Here is a 26550-nt window from a genome sequence, read left to right as displayed (position 1 = left end):
ATGGGAGCAAAAACAAAAGTGTTGCGTTTATATTTTTGTTCAGTATAGTTTGGTTGCTAACTAACCTTCCTATTAAATTCAAGCAGCCATTATGTGGTTATTGTTTACGATATTGCAAGCTAATTTGATAACTGTTCTGGTCTATCTGAAGTCATCACTTATGTGTTGAAGTAACATTTTTTTTTTTATATATGGCAATCTTCAGGGTAGAGTTTCCCACCCTGAGTGTTCAAAATGACTGCCGACAAGACATGTTGGGTAAGGATCGCAACTCTCTCACAGGTCTCTCACAACTCGCTGTCTAGCTCTTATGCTACTGCTATCACTATCTCTATCACTACTGTTCTCTCCACCTGCAAAGCAGCAGCTGAATGCAACCTGTTCGGGCAGGTTCTCTTCTCTGGGGGTTGTCGAAAGGCATTCTTCCTTTCAACTGAGTTGAAGTAGTAATTCACCTCACATGTCCACAATGTTTAGTAGAAATACCATAACCGCTCGCCATGATCAGTGTTGCTTTTCTAACCATTCTTATACGAAGACCAAATGAAATGTTTTTAACATGAGTAGTCAAACAGAACCAATCAATACAAACATATTGGCTGAGATTGAGGTAAAGGTTAGAGAGAGGAGAGATAAATTAGGAGTTAGAGGAGGGCGCAAATTAAATGCATCGTTCTGGCCAAATGCCAACTGATCGCATAAAAGGCAGAGTTATGGTACAAGTACTGAGTAAGATGATAACACTGAATTGTTTTCTCAAGCGGATATTATCTCATTTGGTCCTGTAATGGCTTGGACTGACATTAATGTGGTGGGATTCAGTAGGGAAACAAAAGTCTTGTTTTGTGTTCATTGTGCCTGGAGATCAGTGTGTAAAACACTATGGTATTCTGTGTAATTGGGTGAACTATCCTTTGCAGGTTTCCAATGAAGTGAAATGACAAATTACTGTTGGAATTAGGTTAGTGACATTACTGAATTGGGCCTTTGGGCTTTCAGTTTCTAAAACTGTGTGCAAGCTGTTTGTGTGTGCAGGGATTGTTCCAAAATCACATAATACTGGATGGTTTCTGAATAATAAAGGCACTAAAAGCCTGTAAAACTTTCAGCGAATCACTTTATAAACACAAGTAATCCAATCCAACCCTCCCTTGGCTATTTTCAGTCAAGCCACACAAATTTCAATTTGAAACTCTTCACTGATTATATTCTAAAATGTGTCCAAAAGTGTGTTCAAGGGCACTACATATGATCATAGTATGATCGAAGTAGTGGGTCCACGCCTAGACATAAATATAGAAAGATCTTTTGCGTAGGAAAAACCCAGACTACAAATGAACAGTTCTGCACACATCATAAAAAACAGAGGGTGCTGAGATTAAAATGCTGAAGATGTATTTCATGCCTAACTGAAAATATGAAAAAAAAAAAAAAAAAATGCAAAAAGTGCTTAAAAAAAAAGAAAAAAAAAAAGGAAAAAACATACACAAACAAACAAAAAAGACATTTTGGCTTATGCCATCATCAGTGTCAAAACCAAATACAACTACAAAGTATCACTTTTTTGTACTTTTTTGTATTTTTCATTTAGGCATGAAATAAATGGTCTGAAGAGACTGTGCTGGCATTTGGAAAGCCGTGGCTGTTTTCAGCTGCCCATTTTTCATACCGTTCCTCTTCCCTGATTCTCAGTGCCTCTTTCTTCTTTTGCTTCTCATCCCAGTGATTCTGCATGTACTTTTCAAACCTCTGTCTTTTGTGTTCAAAGTTGATCAGTTCTGCCTGCTTTAGCCTCTCTCTCTCGAGTCTGCTGTGGACAGACGCAGCCACCTTCACCTGCAACTCAGCAGATCTGCTCACCCTCCTCCTCCTCTCTCTGATGTGTCCCCTGAATCTTTCGGAGGTTGCGCTCTTTGAGTCTGGTGTTCAGCCAATTTGCAACTCGTCTCCGAATACTTTTATCAGTTCTCTCCAGATGTTCCTTTTCCATCTCCTCTCTCTGTTTCTTCAGGAATTCTGTCAAACTCTTGGTGTTCTGCTGTCTGAATTCCTGACAGTCTCATTGTCTTCACTTCTTCCATCTCACTCTGTATATGGAGTCTGCTAATTCCCTTATTCTCACTCTCCATTACATGATCAGTTGGGCACAACATAGGTTGTTGTGTAGTTGTGCCCTCATCCGGGTGCTGGTTAGTTTGAATCAGCTCTCCAACCTCAGATTTATCTTTCTCAGTGATTTGAAAGACATCAACTGGATTGCCAAACTTGGGCTGAAGTTTTGCGTCCTCTAGAAAGAGGATTTTTTCAGCCACTTGAAATGTGTTGCACCTGTACTGATCATTGTTGCCTCCATCTGCAAACATCTCCTCCAACCCAGGCTCTCTGACAGCCAAGTGTCTGTGTTCCAGTCTGGAGTTGGAGTTTCCAGTACGTTTCATCTCCGTTTGATCATACTTTCTAATATCATGAAAGACATTAGCACGGCTTCTGGTCTGTGGCTGTGCATATCTGCTCATATGTTTGCCGACAGAAACTTTCTGACCAGATAATTTGTCACCCGAAAAGAGATTACCACAGGATCTGCTGGACTTCTGTGGATGCTTCCTGCCTCCTGCCAACATCTCCTACAAATATTTCTTCTCTTCCTCCAGTATCTCAACGCTGTCTGTGACTCTCTGCCAGTTCTCCTCATTCAGCAGCTTTCTGATGACAACATCCACCCTGTTGAGCATGAAGTTGGAAGATTGAGAAATCTAACTTCCCCTCCTCCATCTGAATAGTCTGTCTGTCTGTCTGTCTGTCTGTCTATCTCTCTCTAATTATATATAGACCATGTAGGCGCCATGTATGTAAGTGCAGCTGTACTTCTGTTCATTGTCTGTGCCTAGATTCTGACATGCGCGTTCATCAGTGATGATGGCGGAGGTATTTCTCAGTTCCAGCTTTGTCCCATTGAAAAATGGGCCTTGATTAATGGAGTACCAGATGGGAAGAAGCTAATATTAGCACAGTACCATCAATAATCCACACTTAGCATGTGGAGATAGCTGCTTCACCATCTGTGGCCATGAATGGTCTCTGTGGTGAGGGGGTGCACCCTGTCATGTCTCCCAGGCTGGTTATTAAAAAAAAGCAGTTGGGGGGATGACACTAAACATATCAGACTCATAGTTAATTAAGGGAAGAAATTACTATCAAGGCAACTGAAACAGTCTAAGGTGAGAAAAGAGGTGAGCGGTTTGTTGGCACTTTTAAGTAAATGCTAACAGTGCTGGAGACTCACACATAACTTCAGGTATCTTAATGTCACTTGAGATGAGAAAAAATATATATATTATATAATATAATAAATATTGGCCACACTGCTGCTCTGTTTGTCTGTATTGTTTGCATATTGTTGTTTTCCCCACCCAGTGCATTAGACTATCATTAACTGTCATCCAGAGCAGTGTGCGAACTATACCATGGCTTTCGGGGGAGCTCACTTTTTTTGATTGATAAGGCAATTTGGGCTACCTTGACACTTGCTGTTATGTCAGTAACAATAACCAGTTGTAGATCAATTACTCTTTAAAACATGCATTTGAGTTTTGAGCCCACATGCAAAAGCAAGATACAAGTGAAACATTCATAGCTGCAAGCATGTAGGCCTACTAGCTCAGCACATCTGATATATAATAATCAGTTAATGACCACATCAAACCTCAACATGGGTATCAAAACCAAACATCACAGTATGATACAATACGGCCAGTATACTCTGCAGAGTGATGTACTATATTCTATAGTTTATCAGCACAAATAAGACACGGATAGGTCAAATAGCAAAACAGCCTATAAACACACAAATGTATGGGCATTAAATCAACAACAGAGTATGACAGGCTGCCTACAAGGGATCGAGTCCTCATCTTTTTTTTTTTTTTTTTTTTAGGCATTTTATGCTTATTGATAGCTTATTGATAGAGACAGTGTGAGAGAGAGACAGGAAGGTATGGGAGAGAGAGAGGGGAGGACATGCAGCAAATGACCGCGGGCCGGACTGAGCCTTTATGGTACGTGCTCTACTCGGTGAGCGCCCCTGGGGCGCCCCAGAGTCCTCATCTTTTTGACATGTCTGTAGTATGCTGACTACAAAACAGAGAAATGGATAATGGCGATTTGGCGCGCAGACTGAGTGGGACTAAAAGTTTTTTTTTCTGATCGTTGAGTTAAAGTTAGTGAAGTTTGATATTGCACGGTGGCAAGAATAGCATGCATGCCGGTATCTTTATTAAAGTGAATTAGTGATGAATCACCCTCATGCATGAATCATACATCAATAATAGCCTAATTCTACGCATGATCCAAGATGATGAAGATACAGAAAAATAGAAATGCATGGCAAAAATAGCATATTGTCACTATTTTAGAGACCCCCCAAAATTTCACAAATCATCTTATCAGGGGAGCTCATGTCTTAGTAAGGGGAGCCAAGCTCCCCTGGGTCCCCTGTAGTTCGTACCCTGCTCCTGCTGGATTTCTTTATCAGTTATTCATGAAACTGACTCATGAATCATGAATATAGTTTACAGTTTTACAATCCAATGTTACTGAAGATGAAATTGAGGACTTTAATTGTTGGCTGTGTGGGTTTGTTTGTGAGAATTTGGGATGTTAGTTAGCAACCTGCCAATTGCATTGATATGGAATAATGTCTCTTGTCTTGATTTGGTACTAGAAGTATTTCAGCATTATGCTGTTAGTCATGTGCAGAGCCAGAAGAGAGTGGCATGTGGAAAAGGATTGAGCAGCGAGCAAAATGGATTTGACCTCTATATTCAAGCTGAGTATTAATTCACTGCATTAAATATGTCCTTTATTTAAAAATACTTACATTTATTTTATAAAAAAGTGGGGGCCAGAGCAATATTCTTTCAGGGGGCCCAGAGTTCCTAGCTACGTACCTGCAGGTGCTTTAACCTGAGATGGATATGTATAGATTAGATCTTTAGTGATTATTGTAAACATCTTACTTTTCAAAAAATGTCAACCCTCCTGTTAATGTAGTAAAAAAGATTAAATAAACTGCAAATTGATATTACTTTAATTGGAAATGTACTAGTTAACAGGACTATAATACTAGTAAGTGAAAATTGTGATGTTAACAAATAAAACTTCCCCAGATAATTGAATACATTCCCTGACTTCCCCTGTCTGGAATACTCCTCTCTAAATTCCATGATATTCCAGGACTTTCAGCAGCTTTTCACTGTCTATTCCCTCTTTCCAGTGCATCATGTGACTGTGGGAACTCAGGGCTTGAAGCTACATTTGTGTGAACTCATATTTCTCTGAGAAAGCTCGATACTCCTCAGTTAAATGCCATTAGCAGATATCACTTATGCATACCATGTCTGGATAATCAGTTTAGTGAATTTGATCACCTGCTTTGTTCTTATGTCTGATAAGATGGTGAACTCTGTAGTTTGAATGCTGGTCCAATATCAGTAGATAGTCTTTTCCATTCAGGTGGAATATATTTTCTCCCTTCTGGCTTGCTGTGTGGTCAGTGGGCCTCTCCTCTGTTGTATCTATGAAGCCGATGTGTTTCTCATCTCTATCTCTCAGACCGCCTTAGTTCCTTTAAGCAAGACCAGTTTACCACATCTGGTTCCTCCTGTGGTTCACCCTCACCTGTCTTGGCATCTGGATCTTTTCCATCGCATCTCATAGTATTTCATCCTTCTCAGTCTCAGTTTCAATCAGTCTCTGACTTTAATGTTGGTTTAATGAACTTTATACAGGCTGAAAATATGCTGTCACTTGGCTGGCAGGGTGGCGCCTCCTGGACCTGAACCTTGCTTTTTTGATGTTAATAATTTCTAGGCCGTCATTGTAAATAAGAATTTGTTCTTAATTGACCTGCCTGGTTAAATAAAGGTTAAATAAAAAAAATAATAATAATGGAATAATGGGAAACAGTGGCTACGATTGGTTGGAAATTTAGAAAACATTGGAAATGGCTCGACGTGAGGGGCTTCTCAAGGTGCCACATGGGAGGAAAACTTTGCATTACAAGCATAGGTAAAGGTCAATTTCTGCTTTAAAGTGTTTCCCAATTTTGTCATCCCTTCACCTAAGTGAGAGTTTGATCAAATCTGTTTGATTAAAAGAATAGTATTTTTAACACCACTTCTATTTTGTAAATGTGGGTGTGCTTGTAGTAGTAGTAGTATTGTAGTAGTATTTGTTGCAGTGAATCTGAAGCAAAGATATAAGATCTACATATACAAGAATGAAAACAACACAAAAAAACAGCACAATTAAACCATTTGTTAGGGGCAAAGACTTATTTTTTATGATTATTATTTTACCCTCTTGAAGCTGCTACATTCACACTGCAGGTCTTAGTGCTGAGTTCTGATTTTTTGCTCAGATGTGATGGTTTGGTGGGGAAAATCTGGAACTTTCAGCAGCAGTGTAAATGGAGCCTGTTACTCCTCAGCATGGGGAAAGTAACGATGGAGGGCCTTCCTCAGTCTGGAGAGGAATCGCCGCATCTTTTTAACTGGTCTGAACTCTGCAAGTTAAGCAAAATTTGAAGTTTAGTAAAAATGATCACCCTTCGCTCAACAGTAGGAAATATGATATGAATCAGAAATAATACACCTGTACAGATCAAATTTGGACTTCCTCTTACTTTTTTTCTTGACCTCAGTGGGGATAGTGGTCGAAGTGTCAGCAGCCGGGTCAGAGGGAGTGGAAGCCCCGTCAGCTGGGTCAGAGGGAACGGAAGCCCCGTCAGCCAGGACAGTGGCAGTCATCATAGTAGTCGTAGTAGTAGTCTTGTGAACCGGGACAGAGGTAGTAGATGCCTTGTCAACCGGATCAGTGTTCGTGGAAGTCATATCAACCGGGACAGAGGAGGTAGACGCCTTGTCAACCGGGTCAGTGTTCGAGGAAGTCATATCAACCGGGACAGAGGTGGTGGATGTCTTGTCAACCGGGACATTAGTGACTGATTCAGTAGTGGCTGATGTGCTGCCATGGGAGAAAGCCTTCATGGCCAGGAAGGAGGCTTGGACACTGCAAGAAGTATGTCAATCAATCTATGAATCCATCAATCAAAACATCAATCGATCAATCCTATCATCCTTCCCTCTATCCATCAATCAAACACCTGTCCAAACATTTGCTTTGTCTGTTAACAGCGTTAACACCTACACACACTCAGACACACACACAGACACACACACTTACTAAGAGCTGGTGGCGTAGGAGTCCTCCATGTGGCTCATGGTGAGGAAGGGATGCTGCAGAGTGTCGCCAGGCGTGGCTCTCTCTTCAGCATCAACCTCCATCATCCATTCCATGAGGCCTATGAACGCCCCCACATCCTGACTCTCAACTGCCCCGTTTGGGTAGAGCTGGATTTAGAAACAAAGTCAATGACAGTTCAGTCAAATTCACTTCACAGCTCATGGAAACAGAGCAAATAAATACTATTAATTAGTGCTATTATCTATCTATCTATTGATATGTCTAATTGGTAATCATAGCAAATGTTACAAGACTTGTCAAGTGTCAAATGAAAGGAAGGAAATCTTTTTTATACAAGAAAACAGGGACCACCTACGCGTAGCAATTCACTCAGCGAAGACCGAACATCGAAGATGTGAGTCCTGCTCTCTGTGGACTCAATTCCCGTCTCACAGGTGAACTCCTCTGGTGTCAGAATATATATGGGATACTTCTTCACACATTTTTTAACAATTTTAAAAGGATTGTTGGATCTTCTGGAAAAAACAAACACCCTGTCCGGAAAGAGCCAAAGCAGGAGGGTATTACAATACCTTCAGCCTCCAGACGTCTGGGTCACGTCTGAAGAACCAGTTGGTGTAGAGACCAGCATCCAGCAGGTGGTTTTCTGGGAGTCCCTGTGCCTCTACAATGAATCTGATCTGGAAAGACAATACAGCATCACATTAGCCTATATTCTACATCACATCTCCACATGGGTGTGGAGACTTGTCTGTGGTGGAAACCACCTTAGAGTAACTGTAGAGTAAATCAAATATAGGTATATTATGTTACTTACTGCGTCATATTCATTGGCAGAAATATACAGGTGTTGACCCAGGAACATGTAGGCCATGATGCACATATCAATAGCCTCGGTGGCTGGCAGGCGCAAGAGGACCTCTGGAGCCCTGAGGGTGGAAGACGAGAGCCAAACGTAAGAAATGTTACTGAGATTTGAAGACCAAGAATACAACATCTGACTCGCTACCAATCCAGACACAGGACTACACTATATCAGCACTAAACGTTGACACCAACTGTGAATTACAGTCAAACTCAACATTTTTCCTAGAAGCTACAGAGGAATGACAGAACCTCAACTATTCATTTACAGTAGTGCGACGAAACTCTCAATAGAACATACCTGTACCACAGAGCATGGAAGATGTCTTCAGGCCTCACTGTGGAGGCAGGAGTGGCCAGACCAAAGTCAATGAGTTTGACTCTGAAGGGCTGATCCACACAGTTCACCAGCATGATGTTGTCTGGCTTGAGGTCTCCGTGGATCAGCCCTATTGACTTTAAGCCTGCAAAAGCCTGGGCCAGCTGCTTCAGGACCGGTCTTATTTCTATGAGAGACAGGGGCTGGTTTCTCTCCTCCATGAAGGCCTGGAGGCTCTTGTCCAGCATCTCGAACACTAGACAGGGGTGTCCTCGGTGCAGGAAACACTCGTGCCACTGCACCAAGTGACACTTGTCTGCGTCCAAGATGCTGACTGTTTCCAGCATGGCCCGCTGGGGAGAGAAGATGATAACTTAAGGTTCATTGGCTAAGTATAAACACTTCATGATACACATTTTAATAGACCAAGCAAAATTTGAAACATGTTACCCAAAACTTTCATGAGTGTTATCATCAAAAGGAATAAAATGATCTACCTCTCTGTTGAAGTCCTGCAGGGCATCAGCCCCCTTCCTGAGGACCTTCACAGCCACTGTTGTGGCCGTGTCCATCTTCAGGCACTGGGCCACTTTGCCGAAACACCCCTCTCCCCTGAACACCTGAGCCAGGTAGTCACATGAAGTGCTAGACAGAACTTCACCCTGGACTACCTGGAATTCTACAGGTGCCGCGAGGAGAGGGGGGTTCTGGAAGTTCCCAGGAGCCAGAGAGGAAGGTGGAGTCAGGAGTGTGTCCCATGGGAGAACTGGTGAACCCGGGGGGAATATTTGTAAAAAGCAATCGTTACATTCAGAGTCATGCAGTCAACACAACACATACAAACACACAACTAAACCATTAATTATGGCCTTGGATTTAAATACTTGCTTATCAGTCTAAGACTATATGGAGTAGATACATGTATCAAATGCAGTAGATACTCTGAGCATTTTAATGAGGAGCATTCCCAAAGAATAATACAAGAGGCAACGGAAGCTGAACAAGAAAATACAGTCTTGGTACTTCTGTACACCATCAAACAATTGTAAGAATATATAGACCTTGGTGTGTGTGTGTGTGTGTGTGTGTGTGTGTGTGTGTGTGTGTGTGTGTGTGTGTTTATGAACATGTCTATGTGTATGTTAAGTCTCACTCACCTGTCCTGCTCCAGTCTTCCGAGTCCTGCTGGATTCCACGTGGATTCCACATGGTCCATGTGTTGTTGCCAATGTTTGTACCTACATCCATACGTGAAGTTTCCATGTTTGTTGGTCTTCATGTGTTACTGGATACTCCATATCCACTTGTCCAGGAGTCTGTTGCTGTGACTTCATCGTGAGATATAGAACCTTACCAGCTCCATCCTCAAAGGGCCTACCTACTGAATGATTCTTGTCCTCAGTGATGAAATCATCTTTGGTGTGAGCCTCGCCCTTCAATATCTAAAGTTACTGTAATAATTTCTCAATGTGGAAAATTAATGGGGTTTTCATATAATCGTCCCTGTCACAGTCTGATTTTTAAACTTGGATGTTTTCACCAACATACATTTATGTCTCTAATGGCACTGGATCCATTGAATTGTGTAACTGTTTTTTAGTGTGTGTGTGTGTGTGTGTGTGTCTGTGTGTGTGTGTGTGTGTGTGTGTGTGTGTGTGCATTTGTGTCTGTGTGTGCCCAGAATTATAGAGCATACAACACACATACATAACATATGGCACTCCCTGTCATTGGATTGCAGTATTTACTTCACTTGTGGTCAAATGATAATTTCTCTGTGTAAAAAATTTTGTTTTACAAGACCTGAACTACAGTAAATCCATCAAGAAATATATTTTTGTTAACTAAAGGTACTTAGAGGAAGTTCAAACTATTTAAAAGATCTAAAAAAAATCAGTTTCCATCACTCCTACATGTTCAGTCAGACTCCTGTCTGCCAGAGACTAGTCTGGACCTAAAGCCCAGGTTGTTCAGCAGTGTGAGAATCAGGTTTTATCCAGGAAGTGGAGTTACCAATGCACAAAAACATGAGGAGGACACCAAGACTTGGTGACGGTCAGCAGTGAGCGGCTGAACACAATGTGAGTGAGTGTATTCTGCAGGGAGCCTTCACAGTGGTTAGAATGAAGGAATAAATAAATAAATAAATAAAAACATGGATTTCTTTTATAGTCAAAATATTGTAGTTGTTTGTTGCAATAGTTTACTACAGAGTCTTAGAGTCCTACCTTGGTCTCAAGTGAGATTTTGAACAGTTGAAAACTAAAACATTTTATTAAGGAACAATCAGTAATATTTCACTGGCTTATTGTACAAATTGAACATAATACATCAGCAAGGGTTCACAAGTGTTGTTGATCAGTGCCGGTCACTCCACTGTTACCTCAATGGCTGCTGAGATTTCAAGCTTTCTAAACAAGCAGTCAGGTGCGTTCTCTCTGTTTTGGTGGAAATTCTCCACACACACCCTTGAGTTCAGAACTTCTCTCAGGTTCATGTGCACAACCATGGAAGAACGAACCGCAGTGAAGCCTAGATAGGCCAAAAAAGTCCACAATGAGAAAGCCAGAACCAGAGTGAATATTGCTGTAGCATTTCAAAGGTGGAGGAGCTGAGGACTCTGAAAACTTCAAGAGCGATGCAGAGTCGGCCTGACAACCAGCGCCATCGCTAGTGGGGTGAAAGGTGACGATTCTAGGGGCCACAGCTGGAGAGGGCCACAGCAACTCCAGCAGGATCATGAATTAATGTATTCTATAGATCCTGCAAAGGCACTTGATACTTCAGAGAAAAAATAATAAACCCACAAATTATGCACTATGCGATTAAAGTAGTTTTAATTTTCCAATCTCTCTCTCTCCTCTGTGTGCCAATGTATTGCCTATGATAGTATTGGAATTTTCATTTCCATAACTATTTTGTTTTGTGTATCTTGTAATTTTGCAAAAAAAATGGATCCACTGTAGAATGTGAAAAAGTCAAATACTCTGAAGCCTTTTCTGTAGTGTTTGTAGTATTTCTATTGTGTAGAATCCTTTCTTCCAGAATAGTACATGGTAAATCAAGAGGTCCCATGCTGTTTTACAAGCAGAAGTAAAATATGCATATTATCTATATTATACATATTTTGTACTATCAACCACAGATCCATATAACACAAAGGCTCACTACAGTGACCGTTGCTCTCAGTGTTTTCTTTGCTCAGTGTGACAGTATCTGCTGTTCTGGTCGACTTATTCAATTTTGGGACGTGTCTTCATAGTGTTGAGAGCTTGATTGCTCTCAAAGCTGTGGCCTTTTCCAACTATCTGCCAGCTGTGGCATTGATAAGGCAATTTGGGCTACCTTGACACTTGCTGTTATGTCAGTAACAATAGCCAGTTGTAGGGGGGGGGGGGGGGGGCTTGTGTGTGCCTCAAAGAGAGGACTGACTGTGACTCTTGTTGCAAAGAAACATTCATAGCTGCAAGCATGTAGGCCTACTTGCTTTATGTCAGCACATCTGATATATAATAATCAGTTAATGACCACATCAAACCTCCACATGGGTATCAAAACCAAACATCACAGTATGATACAATACGGCCAACTAAAGCAGGGCACAGTATACTCTGCAGAGTGATGTACTATATTCTATATTTTATCGGCACAAATAAGACACGGATAGGTCAAATAGCAAAACAGCCTATAAACACACAAATGTATGGGCATTAACTCAACAACAGAGCAGGCCAGGCTGCCTACAAGGGATCGAGTCCTCATCTTTTTGACATGTCTGTAGTATGCTGACTACAAAACAGAGAAATGAATTATGGCGATTTGCCACGCAGACTGAGTGGGACTAAGAAGTTTTTTTTTCTGATCTTTGAGTTAAAGTGAGTGAAGTTTGATATTGCGCCGCCACGCTTCGATGGTGAAGGCAAGAATAGCATGCATGCCAGTATCTTTATTAAAATGAATTAGTGATGAATCACCCTCATGCATGAATCATACATCAATAATAGCCTAATTTTACATATATAACAATAATAATAATAATAATTGATTACATTTATATAGCGCTTTTCTAAGTACTCAAAGCGCTTCACATATGGGGGGGGGGGGGGGACTCAACTCATCCACCACCAGTGTGTAGCACCTACCTGGGTGATGCACGGCAGCCAGTTTGCGCCAGAACGCTCACCACACATCAGCAGTATGATCCATGATGATGAAGATACAGAAAAATAGAAATGCATGGCAAAAATAGCATATTGTCAATATTTTAGAGACCCCCCAAAATTTCACAAATCATGTTTTCAGGGGAGCTCATGTCAAGCTCCCCCTGGCTCCCCTGTAGTTCGCACCCTTTGTTTTACCTTGTTAAGTGCCTCCCAAAAAACACTGCGGTCTGGACTTGGCTCTGGTCTTGGTCTAACTCGGACTTAAGTGAAACTGTCTTCACTACTTCCCCCATTAGCACGCTCCAAAAATCACTACCTAGGTGTAGGATTTTAATAAACTCCTTCACAAAGCTTCAGGTAAAGTTCACATCAACAATGCCAATCTCAAGGTGCGAACACACCTGAATCAGAGTTCTCTAATGACACCAGACTTTCCACAATGTGCCAAAAAGCACCCAGACTCTATTATCCCTCAATTTTAATCAGACAGACTACTTTTACACCATCTTCATCCTGGGTTACTAAATGGAACGGGTTGTACAGATGTGTGAAAAGAGGTAAAGGCACAGAAGAATAGAGCCAGAGGACTAGGGATGGTGGTGATGAAGAAAGGTGTGTCTTCAAGGTCTTCAGAACAGACAAAACTCATCTCATCCTCACACTCTCCAGTGGTAAAATTGGCCACTCACTGTCGAAGTGACACTCTAATGTAGCTCTAAGGGCTTCCCTTCATAGACTCCACATTGTGTGTCTCTGTTCACATCTCCACCTGGAGGGGAATGTGGGAGACAGGCTCCGTTGTGCATGGAAAAATGTCAATGAAAGTTCAAGTTGAATGAAATAATATTTGTGTTTACATGGCAGTACATTGTCGCTGTCTGTTGAAAACCTTGTCTGTCCAAAATTTCAGCTTTTCAGGAACTTCAGGAAAAACTTGTCTTGTTTTCAACTTGACAACCATGCAGTTTTTTATACTTTATCCATTTTTCTCAACCCATAGAGGAGCATATACATATATACATATATATGCAACTGTAATTATAAACATGAAAATCACCAAGACTGCAGTTAGGAGGTTTTCTCATGACAACAGGAGTGTGTTAACGCCTTGGCCAGCAGATGCTAGTCTTGGCCATCAGATGTCAGTATTGTTTAATCCATTCTGGGTGGTTTGTTGTCTGATGCTCATTAACAAGCCACACTTTCAACCCATACTTCACAAACATTGTATATTATTATTATTAAATTCAGCATTGATCTTTGTCTGGTCATATCTCTATTTAAGTTTGTATGTGAGTAATTGTTTTCAACTGTACATGGTGCGCTTGCAGAGATTCCCGAGTTCAAGATTACAGAAAACAAACATTAACATATATCACTTTTTTGTAGATTTTTTGTTCACATGGATATGTAAAAAATATTCTCACAGCAACTAAAAATCATCCAAGCCAACTGTAGACAGATATTAACATCAATATTATGTATCTATATATATATCATATACTGTATACCCAAGGAGCTTACAAGGTTTATACTTTAACTTAATACTGGTCTATTTACTGGTCTACTAAGAGAAGTGCCTGCTAGAGTCACAACAAAAAGCAACAACTTATACAGCTGTAGGCAGCGCTTTGAGAGTACTGAGACAGTGGAAGAACAGGTTTGTCGGGGAATGTTCCCTTTCTGAAAGGTTGCTCCAGCTGTTACTGAGGTCATTTGATTGAGAAATGGAGAGAGCGGGGAAGGGAATGGAAGAGCTGCATTTTCTTCTGTTTGTTCTCGGATGGTGGTTAGCGGCCTGTTTGGCAAGAAACCGTCTGACAGCTACAGCAGTGAACAGAAAGCCAGGGGGATTTATAGAGCTGCAGGTGTGCTGTGTTGTTGAAGTCACGCTTTCCCTCTGTCACTCTCTCTTCAATACCAGTACAGATCCTTCTTGTCCAGACCTCGTGCTGAAAGAGGGGAGACAAGCTTGAAGCATTTCCAAGCAGCTCTAATGGATGTACAGGCTCATGATATTACAGGCTGGGTCACATAAAGCACTAGTAAAACATCTTATTAATTGTTCATTCTTCTCTGTAAGAGGTATTCTTTTAAACTCTAGGATCAAATACACACTTGCAGTAGGCTTTAAACTTAATCTCTTCCATTTAGCAGAGGTGGAAAGTAACAAAGTACATTTACTCAAGTACTGTACAAAAAGTACAATTTTGAGGTACTGGCTCTTTACTTGAGTATTTCCATTTTGTGAGACTTTATACGTTTACTCCACTACATTTCAGATGGAAATATTGTACTTTTCACTCCACTACATTTTATTTGAGGGCTGTAGTTACTAGTTATTTTGCAGAATAAGGTTTTACATGCAAAACATACGTTAAGCTCATAATAAATGTTGCATTGTTAGAGTTAAACTCTAACAATATATGGAGTAGTTAGACATTGCGCCACCTGAACCACCTAGAACATTAAAATACTTCTTACAGGTTACTGCATCAATAATGTAGCACTCTGAAAGGGGCCATTCTTCAGAATAAGTACTTTTACTTTTGGTACTTAAATACATTTTACTGCCAATACCTCTACACTTTTACTGAATGCAGGAATTTTTATTTTAATGAAGTATTTTTCCATTCTGGTATTGCTACTTTTACTTGCGTCAAGGATTTGAGTACTTTTTCCACCACTGCTGGGTACAATACAGTACACAGACATAAAAGTCCTATAAGACTCATGTTCTGTCTTTGTTCTGCCTCAAGTTTCAGCTGTGAAGTCTATGTGAATGGGAGTTTGACCTTCTCCTACGACTTCCTCAACCTGACAGTTGACCCAAATAACCTCAGCATACAACCTGTGGGTGGGTAGAGTCTGTACAGTACACATTCATTACTCTCTCTCTCTCTCCCACCCACTCAAGCACACACACACACACACACACACACACACACTCACAGTGAGAGCCTGGATTTCTGGGTAAAAGGTTGTTTAAAGATGCTGTTTGCAGTGCTGGGTTTGTGTGGAGGCAGACCTACCAGGTTCAAAGCCTACAGCCGGGTCCACAGGGTCTCTGAACCCTTGAGGTGCCGTCCAGCTGGGGAGGAGCTCTGGCTTGGAACCGGAGGCCATGCCGGGTCCCATCTCAGTCCGGTCACTGTGCAGCAGGTTGAGCAGGGACGTGGCGTACTGCTGCCCGGTGAGACCCAGCCCCTCGTGGGACAGGGAGTATGCGATTGGGGGCAGCCCTGGCCCCCCTGTTTGTCTGGTGGGGAACGAGTGCCACGAGCTGGGAGAGTCGTCTGCGGGGCTGAAGGTGCAGTGGGGCTCTTTGGAGCCGCTCAGCTGGAGACGTTCAGCAATGGGTTGGACCTCGGAATAAGAGGAAGAGGCAGCGGCGCTCCACTGACAGGGGTTTGATTCCTCTGGAAGAGACAAAAGCAATGCAGTGGGGATGAATGGAACTGTGTGTTTTTTTTAAAACATCACAAAAAGCACCTGTTGGATAAGATTTACTAGTATTGCTCAGAGCAGGTCATAGACGCACTTACCCAGTTTAACAGATTTGCGGCTTTTTTTGCTCTTCAGTGCCGGCGCCTTGGCCTTACATGCTTTGCTGAGAGCGCGGGTGAAGTGAGCGTCCACCATGCTGCCTATGTCGCCCTGGAAGTAGGTCAAGATGACACTGTGAGAATGCTCTTCCACCTTCACAGCTATCGGGCTTCCTGTGCTGTCTGCCATGGGTCAGCTGGGACTGGGGAACAGAGATGAAACAGGACGCTCAGACAATTCACCCACACTCTTGATCCATGCATGTGATGATGAGTTAAAATCTTCACAAGATCTGTGTTGCTACAAGTTTGATGTTTCCTCTGTGTTTTCAGTCATACCAAAGACAAACAACCTCAACCATATCAATCTTACTATTATTTATATTTTCTTTGAAACTTCAGAGAATGCACTCGAATGCCATCAATAAGTGAACCACATATGCAATAATTGTATTCTGATTGTGAATTCACCTACAACCTAAAATCCTCTCATGATTCAGTGAAGGACTTGGTCTCAGCTGTGTTAGCGAGAAAGAAATGTTTTGGCTAATGTACCAATTTAGCGAAAATTAAGTAAAGGGGTGAGCCATCTCGGTTTCTCCATCATTATTTTTAGATGCGAAGCACCTCAAGGATCCAGAAAGTAACTCAGCAGCCTATCTGCCCCTAGTGGCCGTTAGGAGGCATGGCACACAGAATGCTGAGGAACACTGTTTGGTCTGCAATACATCTATGACAGTGTCCTTGTTTTACTTTCACATAATTTTTTTTTCCAATTTCCATGTAACTTTGATAAAATACATTACTTGCATGGAACCCAGACAAAACTTTCTAGCCATTGTAAATTGAAATTAAGCTTTATGATCAAATTAAAATCATACCTTGTTCATATCATAAATCTATTTTAACTCTGTCAGGCTGCTTACCTGGTCTACTGGATTTGCCATCCAATAAGCCACTGAAGACATTGTTTTTATCAATGACAATGTGATATTATTGCTATCAATTAAAAGTGAGGGACCTCATTTCATCTCAACTCAGAATTGGTGAAGAGGGTAAATAAACTCTTCTTAGCTGGAGGCTTTCTAAACCAGAGGAGATCCTCTATTTGAAGAAATCATCTCAAACTTGAGTTGGAGAGGATGGCTAAGGTCATGGACTGTTGATATTTCTGTGAATTAGGCTAAGGATAATTTAGCATAGCATCTTAAATAAGTAAACATTTTCTAACAGGAGAAGTTTGAACTTACTTTTTGGTAAATTGTATTGTCAAGAAATTGTGTCCTGCAGTACTTAACACCTCATATTCTCCAGTGGATTATGTGCATATAGTTGACAGATTCCTTGTTTGATTGCTTGATTGCCATTACTTCATCCATAACGAATGAAGAGCTCCTTAATGTCAGGTGAATTTGTATATTAAGATCATTCCAGCACCAAACTGATACATTCTGAGCGTTTCAACTGGTGTGCGCTGTTGTGTGCCACAAGAGGAGCAGCAGCATCTGGTTGGATTTCCAAATACATCCAACACTTAATAAGTGTTGGATGTATGAAATTACAAAATATTACTTAATTAAATATTGCCTGGTCTGGCTTGCACTATGGGTTGGTTCAGGAGGTTTGCATGATGTCATCAAGGGGGCTGAAATGCATTATGAATGTCTGCTTTTTTTCGGGAAAAAAATTAGGTCAGCCTCAATGACTGAAATCTATACGAAGGAAGTGACTGTACATGTTCAATATTATTGTACATGAAATATGAATGGCTACACATTGCCCTATTAAGAAACAATATGCATTGCATAATGCAATAATATCTAATATCCATTGCATGGTGCTGTTAGAAAAAAATGAATTGCTTCTATAATAGGATTATTGAATTCCTAACCCAATTTGTGAACCAACTCATTTTGTTATTCCACACATTTTCAACACATATTTGTATTAAAACTAGATTGCTTCTTACCTGGCCTGATGATTGCTAGCCAAGGATGGCCAAGGAGTCAGGTCCTTGGATTGCCTGGTTGATCAAAGCTGATCTATTTCCCTACATGAGCTGCAGCCAAAACCGTTGGAAAAAATCTCACATGACTTCAATAAAAACATCAGAAACATCTATTAGATCCCAATAACCAACTCCTCTACAGACAACACTTAGTTCATTTAACTCACTGTTCATGTAATGCTCCTCAGTGTGGTAGACTTGGAGGGTGTGATGCTTCATGAACGCAGACGGGTATGAGAGGAATGTCATCCAGCGAGTTCTTCCAAAACCTGAATGACACCTTATAAAAACATTCCTGAAAGAGTCACACTGTCATAAAGCTATGCACAGTTTTACAGCACTTCTGAAGTGTTCGCCAGTCACATATTTCTGTAATCTGGATAAATCAGGTTAAATTTCATACTAGATTTTTACGCTTCAAACCCCAACTTAGATTCAACATCCTTGATATCTGCTGTCTGAATGAATACTTAGACAATCAACCAAATTCTAGAGCAATAGAAACTTGTTGTACAGTCCACATCTTCATTCAGTACATTTATAGCCACACAGTCATTCAGACTAATTTAAGCAATGTATGAAACAAGTTCTGAAACAAACAAAGTGATTTCTACAGAAAGCAAAATTATTATTCGAAGAAAAAACATTTTAAATGGATTTTTATATTGAAATAACCAGTAGTGCTTTTAGCACTCAGCTGTTCATGGTTCTTCTGTGCTTCATTGGTGGTCGTCCTTGGTTCTGTTGTAAATGGTTCAATGTTGAACCCTTATTGCTTCAATGTGTACTTCTTCTAGCTCTGTGGTTCTGTAATACTTCCAACAGATCAGAATGTGTTACACAATACAGTAGTGAAGTGGTTTCCATTTTTGGCTGTTGACCCCAGTTGATAAACCAAACAAAATGTTTTTGTGAAATGTTTTTGTTTTTGTGAAAATCTGCTGAATTCTGTGAAAAGGAAGGAGATATAACAGCTGTTTTGTTTGTTCCTGCCCTGTCCTGTCCCATCCTGTTCCTATTCTAAATAGTAATTTTAACTTGAGGTGTTGGTGATGCTGAAAAAAAAACAAACAAAAAAACCAACCTTCTAATAGATATTGCATTAAATGTACATTTTACCATAGCGTAGTCAATAAAAAAATATTTCCTGATATACAGCCATATAAGAAGATATTTCAACAAAACTGACATGAAAATCATTTATTGTTTTGATTGTCTTTGAAAGTAGAGACCTTAAGTTCTTAAGAAAAATAAAGTTTATGCCTTGAGTATGCTGAAAATTGAGAACTACAGTACCGAAAGCAGACTTAATGTTTGTGGAATTGTACAAATGTTCTTCTCATGCACAGGTGGAAAGGAACAAGTACAGTACTTGAGTTGTACTTGAATACATTTCTTAGGCACTCATACTCTACTTATATATATTTCAATTTAGGAAACTCAATACATTACTTCCATCACATTTCAAAGGAAATATTGGACATTTTCCTCTCCAACATTAAACATGAATTTACTAGTTACTTTGAATTAAAGTTTTGCATACATAAATGAGGCTCCTTCTAAGCATCAGCCATTCAGCTGTACAGTAAAAGCAATCAGAGTGAGCATGAATAGACAACTAACTCTTTTAATTTAACCTTTGAAGGTGCAAGAACTGAAATGTGGGATACTTTTTACAGAATGTGTATTTTTACTTTTTCATACTTAGGAGTATTATAAGCAAATACTCCACTACTGCACTTTGTCTTGACTTTTATTTTAAATTCTGGGCTTTCACTGATTCTAATGCAGGTGGTGATCAGTACCTGTTCCACAGTGTTTCCCTTAACATGCACCCTGCCCATAACAGAAATGGAGATGTACTATCTTCTTCTTTCCACCTCTTTGCTTCAACCAACACAGTGCTATCAGTGCTTTGAACAAGGGACGTTGGGAGGGGAGAGAGTTGCGGTATGGAACGTAGCCCGTTTTAAAGGCCCGCTCACTCCCCCTGGTGGTGGTTTGGTGCTGATCCTGTGGAGGAGTCAGACACCTTCCTGATGGAGGAGGTGTCGACAGACCCGTTGGAGGCGGAGTTGACCAGCTGCTTCTGTTTGACGCGGCCACCCACTGTCACAGAGCGGCTCCAGTCTGATCACAGGGGACAAAAGGCAGCAATGCGTCACCAACCTTGAAAATACTCCCCATCAACTATCTGGACCGGGGGCTATTTCAGTGTAATATAATAAGAAATTAACCAAGAATTTGTTGGTCAGTGCTCAACTTCTCATAATAAGTAATTACAGTGACGTACATTCAGTCAGAAATGGAATTGGAAGATGCCAAGAATAGGAGTTAAAATGAACAACCTCTGTTTCATTATACCATATTCTATTCAGTTCTACATTCACTTTACCATACATATTCTCATTACAAGTCATATATCCTGCTGTATATGCTGCTGCCCCAGACCTTGCTGTCTCTATACAACAGGTAGCCTACCTGAGTGGTCACTGAGTCTGAATCGGCCGCAGCACAAGTGGATTCTCCACTGTTTCCTCACGTTTTCCTTCATCAGACAGTGGAACACGAAAACAAACACACCTGGGACACGAGAGTAGAGTTAGAGTTAGGAGACAAGCTCCTCTGTGATTCCATCACTTCAAATTTGATAATAGTGTTAATAAAGGGCATAGATGTAATGTCCTGTAATGTAAAGTATTACATTAATACATTAAGGTATTACTGTAAACTACACTGTTGAGAGGGATTTCATTCTCATCACATTTGTGTTACTTCTGAACAAACATATCTTCACTGTCGGGTGAAAACCTTGTAACTCCAGTTTTGGAGATTTTCATGTTTTAATCGAAGGATTAAAACCTCTCCTACAGGTTAAGAAAATTCTACACCCCTTGGCTTATGAAACCCTTTCACTGAATAAACTCTAAAATGCATGGTGGTCAAGCTGAAAACAAGGGTATTTTTCTTCTTCTTCTGAAAAGTTAAGTTAACATTTTGGAGATGCAAGGCTTTCATCCAACAACAGCAATATAAAAACCTCACATATGTTGTGTCATGGTGCTGTTAATGACATATGCTGTCCAGAATAGTAACAGAATTTCAGATGTGTTGAACATGACTCATGACAAGCAGGATGTAACTAATAGCTCCTCAATACCAGCTACAGCTCATCTTTACCCTGCAAACTGTTGAGGATGGCGAACATGTAGAGCAGCGGCACTCTGGCTGGCCCCCACGCAAAAAAGGCTACTGGCCAGGTCAGGCCCAACAGGACGGTGAGGCTGGCCACCGCCCTCAAGTCATGCAGTGAGCCGTGGCTGTTTGCCGCCGGCTTATTGGTCCTCATCCGTCTGATCTGGATCAGAACCACGGTGAACACGCTGATGTTGCACAGCAGGACCAGCAGAACAAATGGTACCACCGTCACGTAGAAGAAGACGTCACTCTGTAGCCAGCAGCTAGGGGATTAATCATAATGTAGCACATTAACTTGCAATTCACACAGAAGTTTATGATAAATGTTATTAACTTTACTTCAGGGCTTTAGTCTGGTCTCTGACTCAGCCTTGCCTTGGTCTAAGCCACTGCTGGGTATCAATTAATTTGCTTGGTTGTTGTTTGTTTTTTTAATTCAAGGAAATCTGCACTCTCAAAGGGATATCTTGATTGATTTATTTTTCATGTTTCAAAAATAAATGGAACCTTTTTTTGGTTCTTGAATTAAGTATTTGAAATCGACACACCAGAGAACACTTATTTTTTCTATGTTCTTACCCAGCATATGGATTTCCTCAGTCATCTAATTTAATTCAACATTAACTCAGCTAAATCATATTTTCTCCATTAATTTTATTGGGCTATAATCTGAAATAAATATGATTGAGATATTTCATAATTTCATAATTTATATCCCTCCAATCTATATCCCTTGAAATAGATCTGACTTGCCCTGGCTTTGGTCTTGACCCAGGCTCAGCTAAGGTGGCCTCGACTAAAGCCCGGCTCTGGTGTACTTACAATGGTTGAGAGTCTTGAAGCACCACTCCAGTGTCTTGAGGCAGAGCGCTGCCATAGGCATCTTTATCTATGGCTAGCACCAGGCTGATTATGACCAGAGGAATACCTGTGACGATACACAATTCCCTGCGTTATGCTGCTCACTCACATATTCACATAGCCAACTGAACTCGTTCACCTACTATGTCAGAAAGAAAATGAAATCCTCCCAAAAGAGTTTGAGGTTTGAGGTGTTGAAATGGATTTGTGGTCTTTCTTAAATTCCAGAGAAAACTGACATCATTTTTTATTCTGACACTGACACAGAAATTAATTTTGTATATTTTACACAACTGATTCCCTGTGCTCCAAAGTTCTGCCTTACCCCATCCCACAACACAGAACTTGAGGATGTAGGAAGGCACGTAGACGTTGAAGACCTTAACCAGAGCGAAGTACATGTGCACGGCCTCCAGGCCCATCCAGGCGAAGGAGGCCAGCAGGAAGTAGTGGAGCGTAGCAGCAGTGACGATGCACAGGCCGTAGCTGGGGAAGGAGGAGAGCCAGGAGTCTAGAAGGAAAAGCATGTTCAGCCCCAGCAGGGCCACTGACAGGTTGATCAGGATCTTGGATGGGTAATCCCGACGCAGCTTCCTACAGTGCAGGGGAGAGGGAAATATAAACACAGAGAAACAGATAGGGACAGAAATTTGGCATTAACAGTGTCACTCCACTTGACTTACTCAAAGGCCAAATATGTGAGTAGAGTGACACCCAGGAAGATGGAAGATATACCGCAACCAAGGTAGGAGATGACTGTCAGAATCTGACTGTCTGCTTCACTGATGGGAGCTCTGGCAACATCCTGCAACACAACATGAGTCAAGGTGCAAACAGACCAGAACTGTGACATTTGCATTTAGAGCTGGATATCAAACATTATATTGTGAACTCTTCACTGGAAGAGAAATTTACAAGAGATCAGTATTTGACTATAGTTGTCATGTGCAAGTTGTCAACTCAGGTGTCTTCCCAGCGACTCACCAGAAGCACACCGAAGTGTGTGAGGTGATCACAGAGACAGCTGGTCTGATTAGCAGAAATACTCAGGGTTTCACAGCCATTTCCGTTCCAACCACCCTGCCCACCTGAAACAAAATATACATACACACACATATACACAAGCAGACAAGCACACACACATAGACACACAGATAGACATGCACAAACAGACACATTCAACACACACACACACACACACACACATAATGTTTGATGAAAGCCGCTGCCACTGCTTATCGACAGACACACACCTGGCTGTGGCTGCATATTTTGTGTTTCATGATTGGTCTCACTGGCTCCCAAAACATGCAATGAGGCTCAATTAAACCATCTAAATCCAACCGTAAGCATACAAAACACATCATGAATAAGGAGCAACTCACCATTTTTCTGAAAGTCCCAAAACACACACTGTACCTTGTCCTTTTGCTGTGATGGGGGAGAGAAGATGCTGTTAAATTCAAATGCAAAATCTTTACTCTTACTGATGCAGTAGAAAAACATGGATTTCTCACCTCTTTGGGATTTTGATGGCTGAGTGTCACCACCACATGCTGATCTTTGAGGTTGCTAACATGGCTGTTATTGATGCTGGCAGATACTATATAAGTATTCAATGTCCAGTTGCCCTCCATTTCTATGGTTGTGTCTGGGTCCTGTTAAAAGTAATAATGGCAGTAGTAATAGTAGTCACTGTAACAGTGGCAGTAGTAGTAGTAGTGGTAGTAGTAGTAGCAAGGCTTTATTAAAAAAAAAATTTTGGCAAATTTGATTATTATCAATATAGAATGGGTTTGTCATAATCAAAGTATTAATTAAATAACCAATTAATAACAGAAACAGTGCAAACTAAAGTATGTGTTGACACCAAGTAATGGTTTCAATACCTCCTTGTTTGAATTTACAATAGATTTCAACTCTAAATTCATTTTCTTTTGTTCTTCAAAATGTCACAACTGTGTTATTTGTTCTCTAGATAACACTTTGTTTATTTTAGTTTTTGCAATACGAGGAAGAAGAAGAAGAGCAGGAGGAAGAAAAAGGAGAACAAGAACAGGAAGAAGAACAACAAAAAGAAGAGGAGGAAGATGAAACCGAAGATGATGAAGAAGAAGAAAAAGAAGAAGAAGAAAAGGAAACAAACAAGAGGAGTAATAGGAAGGGAAGATTTACATGAACGCACCTTGAAAAGGTCTTGCACTCCATAGAACTGGAACTGAACTCGAGTTCTGTTTCTGTCTCCAGGGGGGAAGAAGTCGTGGAGCGCAGAGGGCAGAGAGATAGTTGCAACTGTGTCAGGGAGAGGTTCACTCACAAAGCTCTGGTTCACGAAAATCTGAAAAAAAAGGTATATGACAATGCTACAGTGTCCTGTGCAAAGCCCCGTGGATCCTAAGTGACACCAGGCTCAGTTATTTCTGTCTCATTTGTCAGTCTAAAAGTGCAGATTGCAGTGAAACTCTGGAAAGTTGCCACGAGTAGCTGCTCTCTGTTGACTACCAATTCTTTGTCATGCGCTTCCTCATTGACACTTAATGTGCCGTGACTGCTTGAGGCTACAAAGCCTGTTTCATAACGCTGTTTCCCATAATCACACTTCTATTGACCTTTTTGTGTATGGATTCCACTTCCCTAGCCACTCAAGGACGTTGAATGAAGCAGAAGTGGTCCAGAAGTGGTCTAGTGGAGTGTTTTGAATGTCTGTGAAAATTTTACTGTTGCAGCTTACAAGAAAAACTAAGGATGGGATGATATATCGAAATTCAATATATCGCAATGCAAAAATGTGACAATAATTCTGCACGGTCACTTAGTCATTGCACTTTTATTTATTATATCGTATCATGGTTGTATCGAATCGTGAACCCCATATCGTGTATCGAATCGTATCGTGAGTATTATCGTCTCATCCCTAACAAAAAACTCATAGGTAAAATCAGCTGTTCCCTATCAGGGCTTATCATAGCACCCATGGCCTCTCACCTTAGGGTCCAAGCCAGATGAAAGGGAGGACACGCCGAAGGTGAGGCCGCTGAATTTATCTGGATCCACATTGATCATGGAGAAACCCAGTGCGAGGGCAGTTAAACTGACCGATTCCCCTTGGAACTCCATATTGTCGCCAAGTCTTTCTGTTAGATTAAGGACACTTTTGGCAAAGGCAAAGGATAAAAAAAAAGATCAAAAAGAGAAAAGACAGGATTTAGAAGGTGTGAAATTTTCATCATTATGCAAAATCTCACAGTCATACAGTAAGTGTTCATAAGGTATGTTCATCATAATCGCTGAAATCAACCAGATACACACTTCACATAATTATGGCCCTCTCCCCTCACCTGTTAGCCACTGGAGTGATGTCACTCTTGGAGACTAGGATATCGGCAATGATATTGATAATGTTGGCCCCGAGAGCAGGTGTGACGACGCTGATGTCCACCACTGCGTCCAGCTTCTCCATCACTGTATCCAGCTGGGAGGCAGACAGCTCCCCCTCTCCGACCGCAGCGCTGCCAAACTCAACATCGATAAGGTCCTGAATCATGTCCACAACTTCAGCCGCGTTACCTGTAAAAAAAAATAATGTCATCATGTCAAGTTTTGTCATGTTTTTCTTTTCTATACCTTTATTTTGATGCAAGGGTAAAGAAAAGGGAGATGTGTATAATTTGTATTCAAGAGCTTAGGCAAACTTTTTTTTCTGTTTTCCTGGGATTTCACTTATTCCACTGTCTGTTGTTGTCATGTTCTGACAGCTTTGACAGAAAGGCAGAGGGACAGTGTGTGATCGGTCCTCTTACCAGCAGTGACATTGATCTTGTCCAGGTCTGATATGGTCACAAGAGGCTTGCATGCCGTCATGTCAGGATCAGCCCAGTCGGTTGCGTCAGTGTCACTGTTTAACTCACTGAACAGAGGAGAAGACATAAATAGAGGTAGAGAAGAAGAAATACGCCCTCTGGACTGTTTCAGATCAGTTTGATTCTGTTTAACCTTTTCTAACAAAGCATTTTGAGCAATCCATCTTCATTTTTGACATTGTACATTGTATCTTTCCCATAAATCAAAAGATCGTCCTTAAAAATCACAGTGATGATTTGATGTTTATCATTCCAGAATGACTTTCCTTGCTTGGTTAGTAAGGTCATTGTCAGCTTCAAATAAATGGTCATAAAAAAAATAAAAAAAAAAACATCTGCCCAACATTTACTGCTGATGACTGTATTGGAGTCTTAATAAACCTCAGCACAACGTTTCACTGTGGTGATTACCCATATTACTAAGTCCTCTTTGCCCCATGAGCCATATTAATATCCAAGTTGTCAGACA

The 26550-nt window shown here is 40.9% G+C and overlaps 2 protein-coding genes across 2 annotated transcripts; both read right to left on the bottom strand.

The window, feature by feature from the left end:
- Positions 1 to 12366: 12366 nt before the first annotated feature.
- Positions 12367 to 18348, bottom strand: LOC139643061 (transcription cofactor vestigial-like protein 3). The gene is made up of 4 exons (XM_071518209.1): positions 18124 to 18348; positions 16155 to 16357; positions 15642 to 16028; positions 12367 to 14561 (listed from the first exon to the last, which is right to left on the bottom strand). The coding sequence occupies exons 2-4, from the start codon at positions 16342 to 16344 to the stop codon at positions 14524 to 14526; spliced, it is 615 nt and encodes a 204-aa protein (XP_071374310.1). The 5' UTR covers positions 16345 to 16357; positions 18124 to 18348; the 3' UTR covers positions 12367 to 14523.
- Positions 18349 to 19384: 1036 nt separating this feature from the next.
- adgrg4a (adhesion G protein-coupled receptor G4a) lies at positions 19385 to 24638 on the bottom strand. Its single transcript, XM_071518218.1, has 10 exons — positions 24407 to 24638; positions 23739 to 23879; positions 23607 to 23652; positions 23206 to 23309; positions 22905 to 23026; positions 22547 to 22815; positions 22183 to 22288; positions 21343 to 21623; positions 20644 to 20745; positions 19385 to 20292 (listed from the first exon to the last, which is right to left on the bottom strand). Exons 2-10 carry the CDS (start codon positions 23856 to 23858, stop codon positions 20144 to 20146), a joined length of 1299 nt encoding a protein of 432 aa, XP_071374319.1. The 5' UTR covers positions 23859 to 23879; positions 24407 to 24638; the 3' UTR covers positions 19385 to 20143.
- Between the last annotated feature and the right edge of the window lie 1912 nt (positions 24639 to 26550).

This window comes from Centroberyx affinis, unplaced genomic scaffold (genome assembly GCF_046629955.1).
Source record: "Centroberyx affinis isolate AG114_WGS23_722 - 3 ecotype Tasmania unplaced genomic scaffold, CSIRO-AGI_Caff_v1 ptg000557l_1, whole genome shotgun sequence".
NCBI classification, from domain to species: domain Eukaryota; kingdom Metazoa; phylum Chordata; class Actinopteri; order Beryciformes; family Berycidae; genus Centroberyx; species Centroberyx affinis.
The sequence above is the reverse complement of the archived record's forward strand: the minus strand, read 5'-3'. Positions and strand labels throughout refer to the sequence as shown.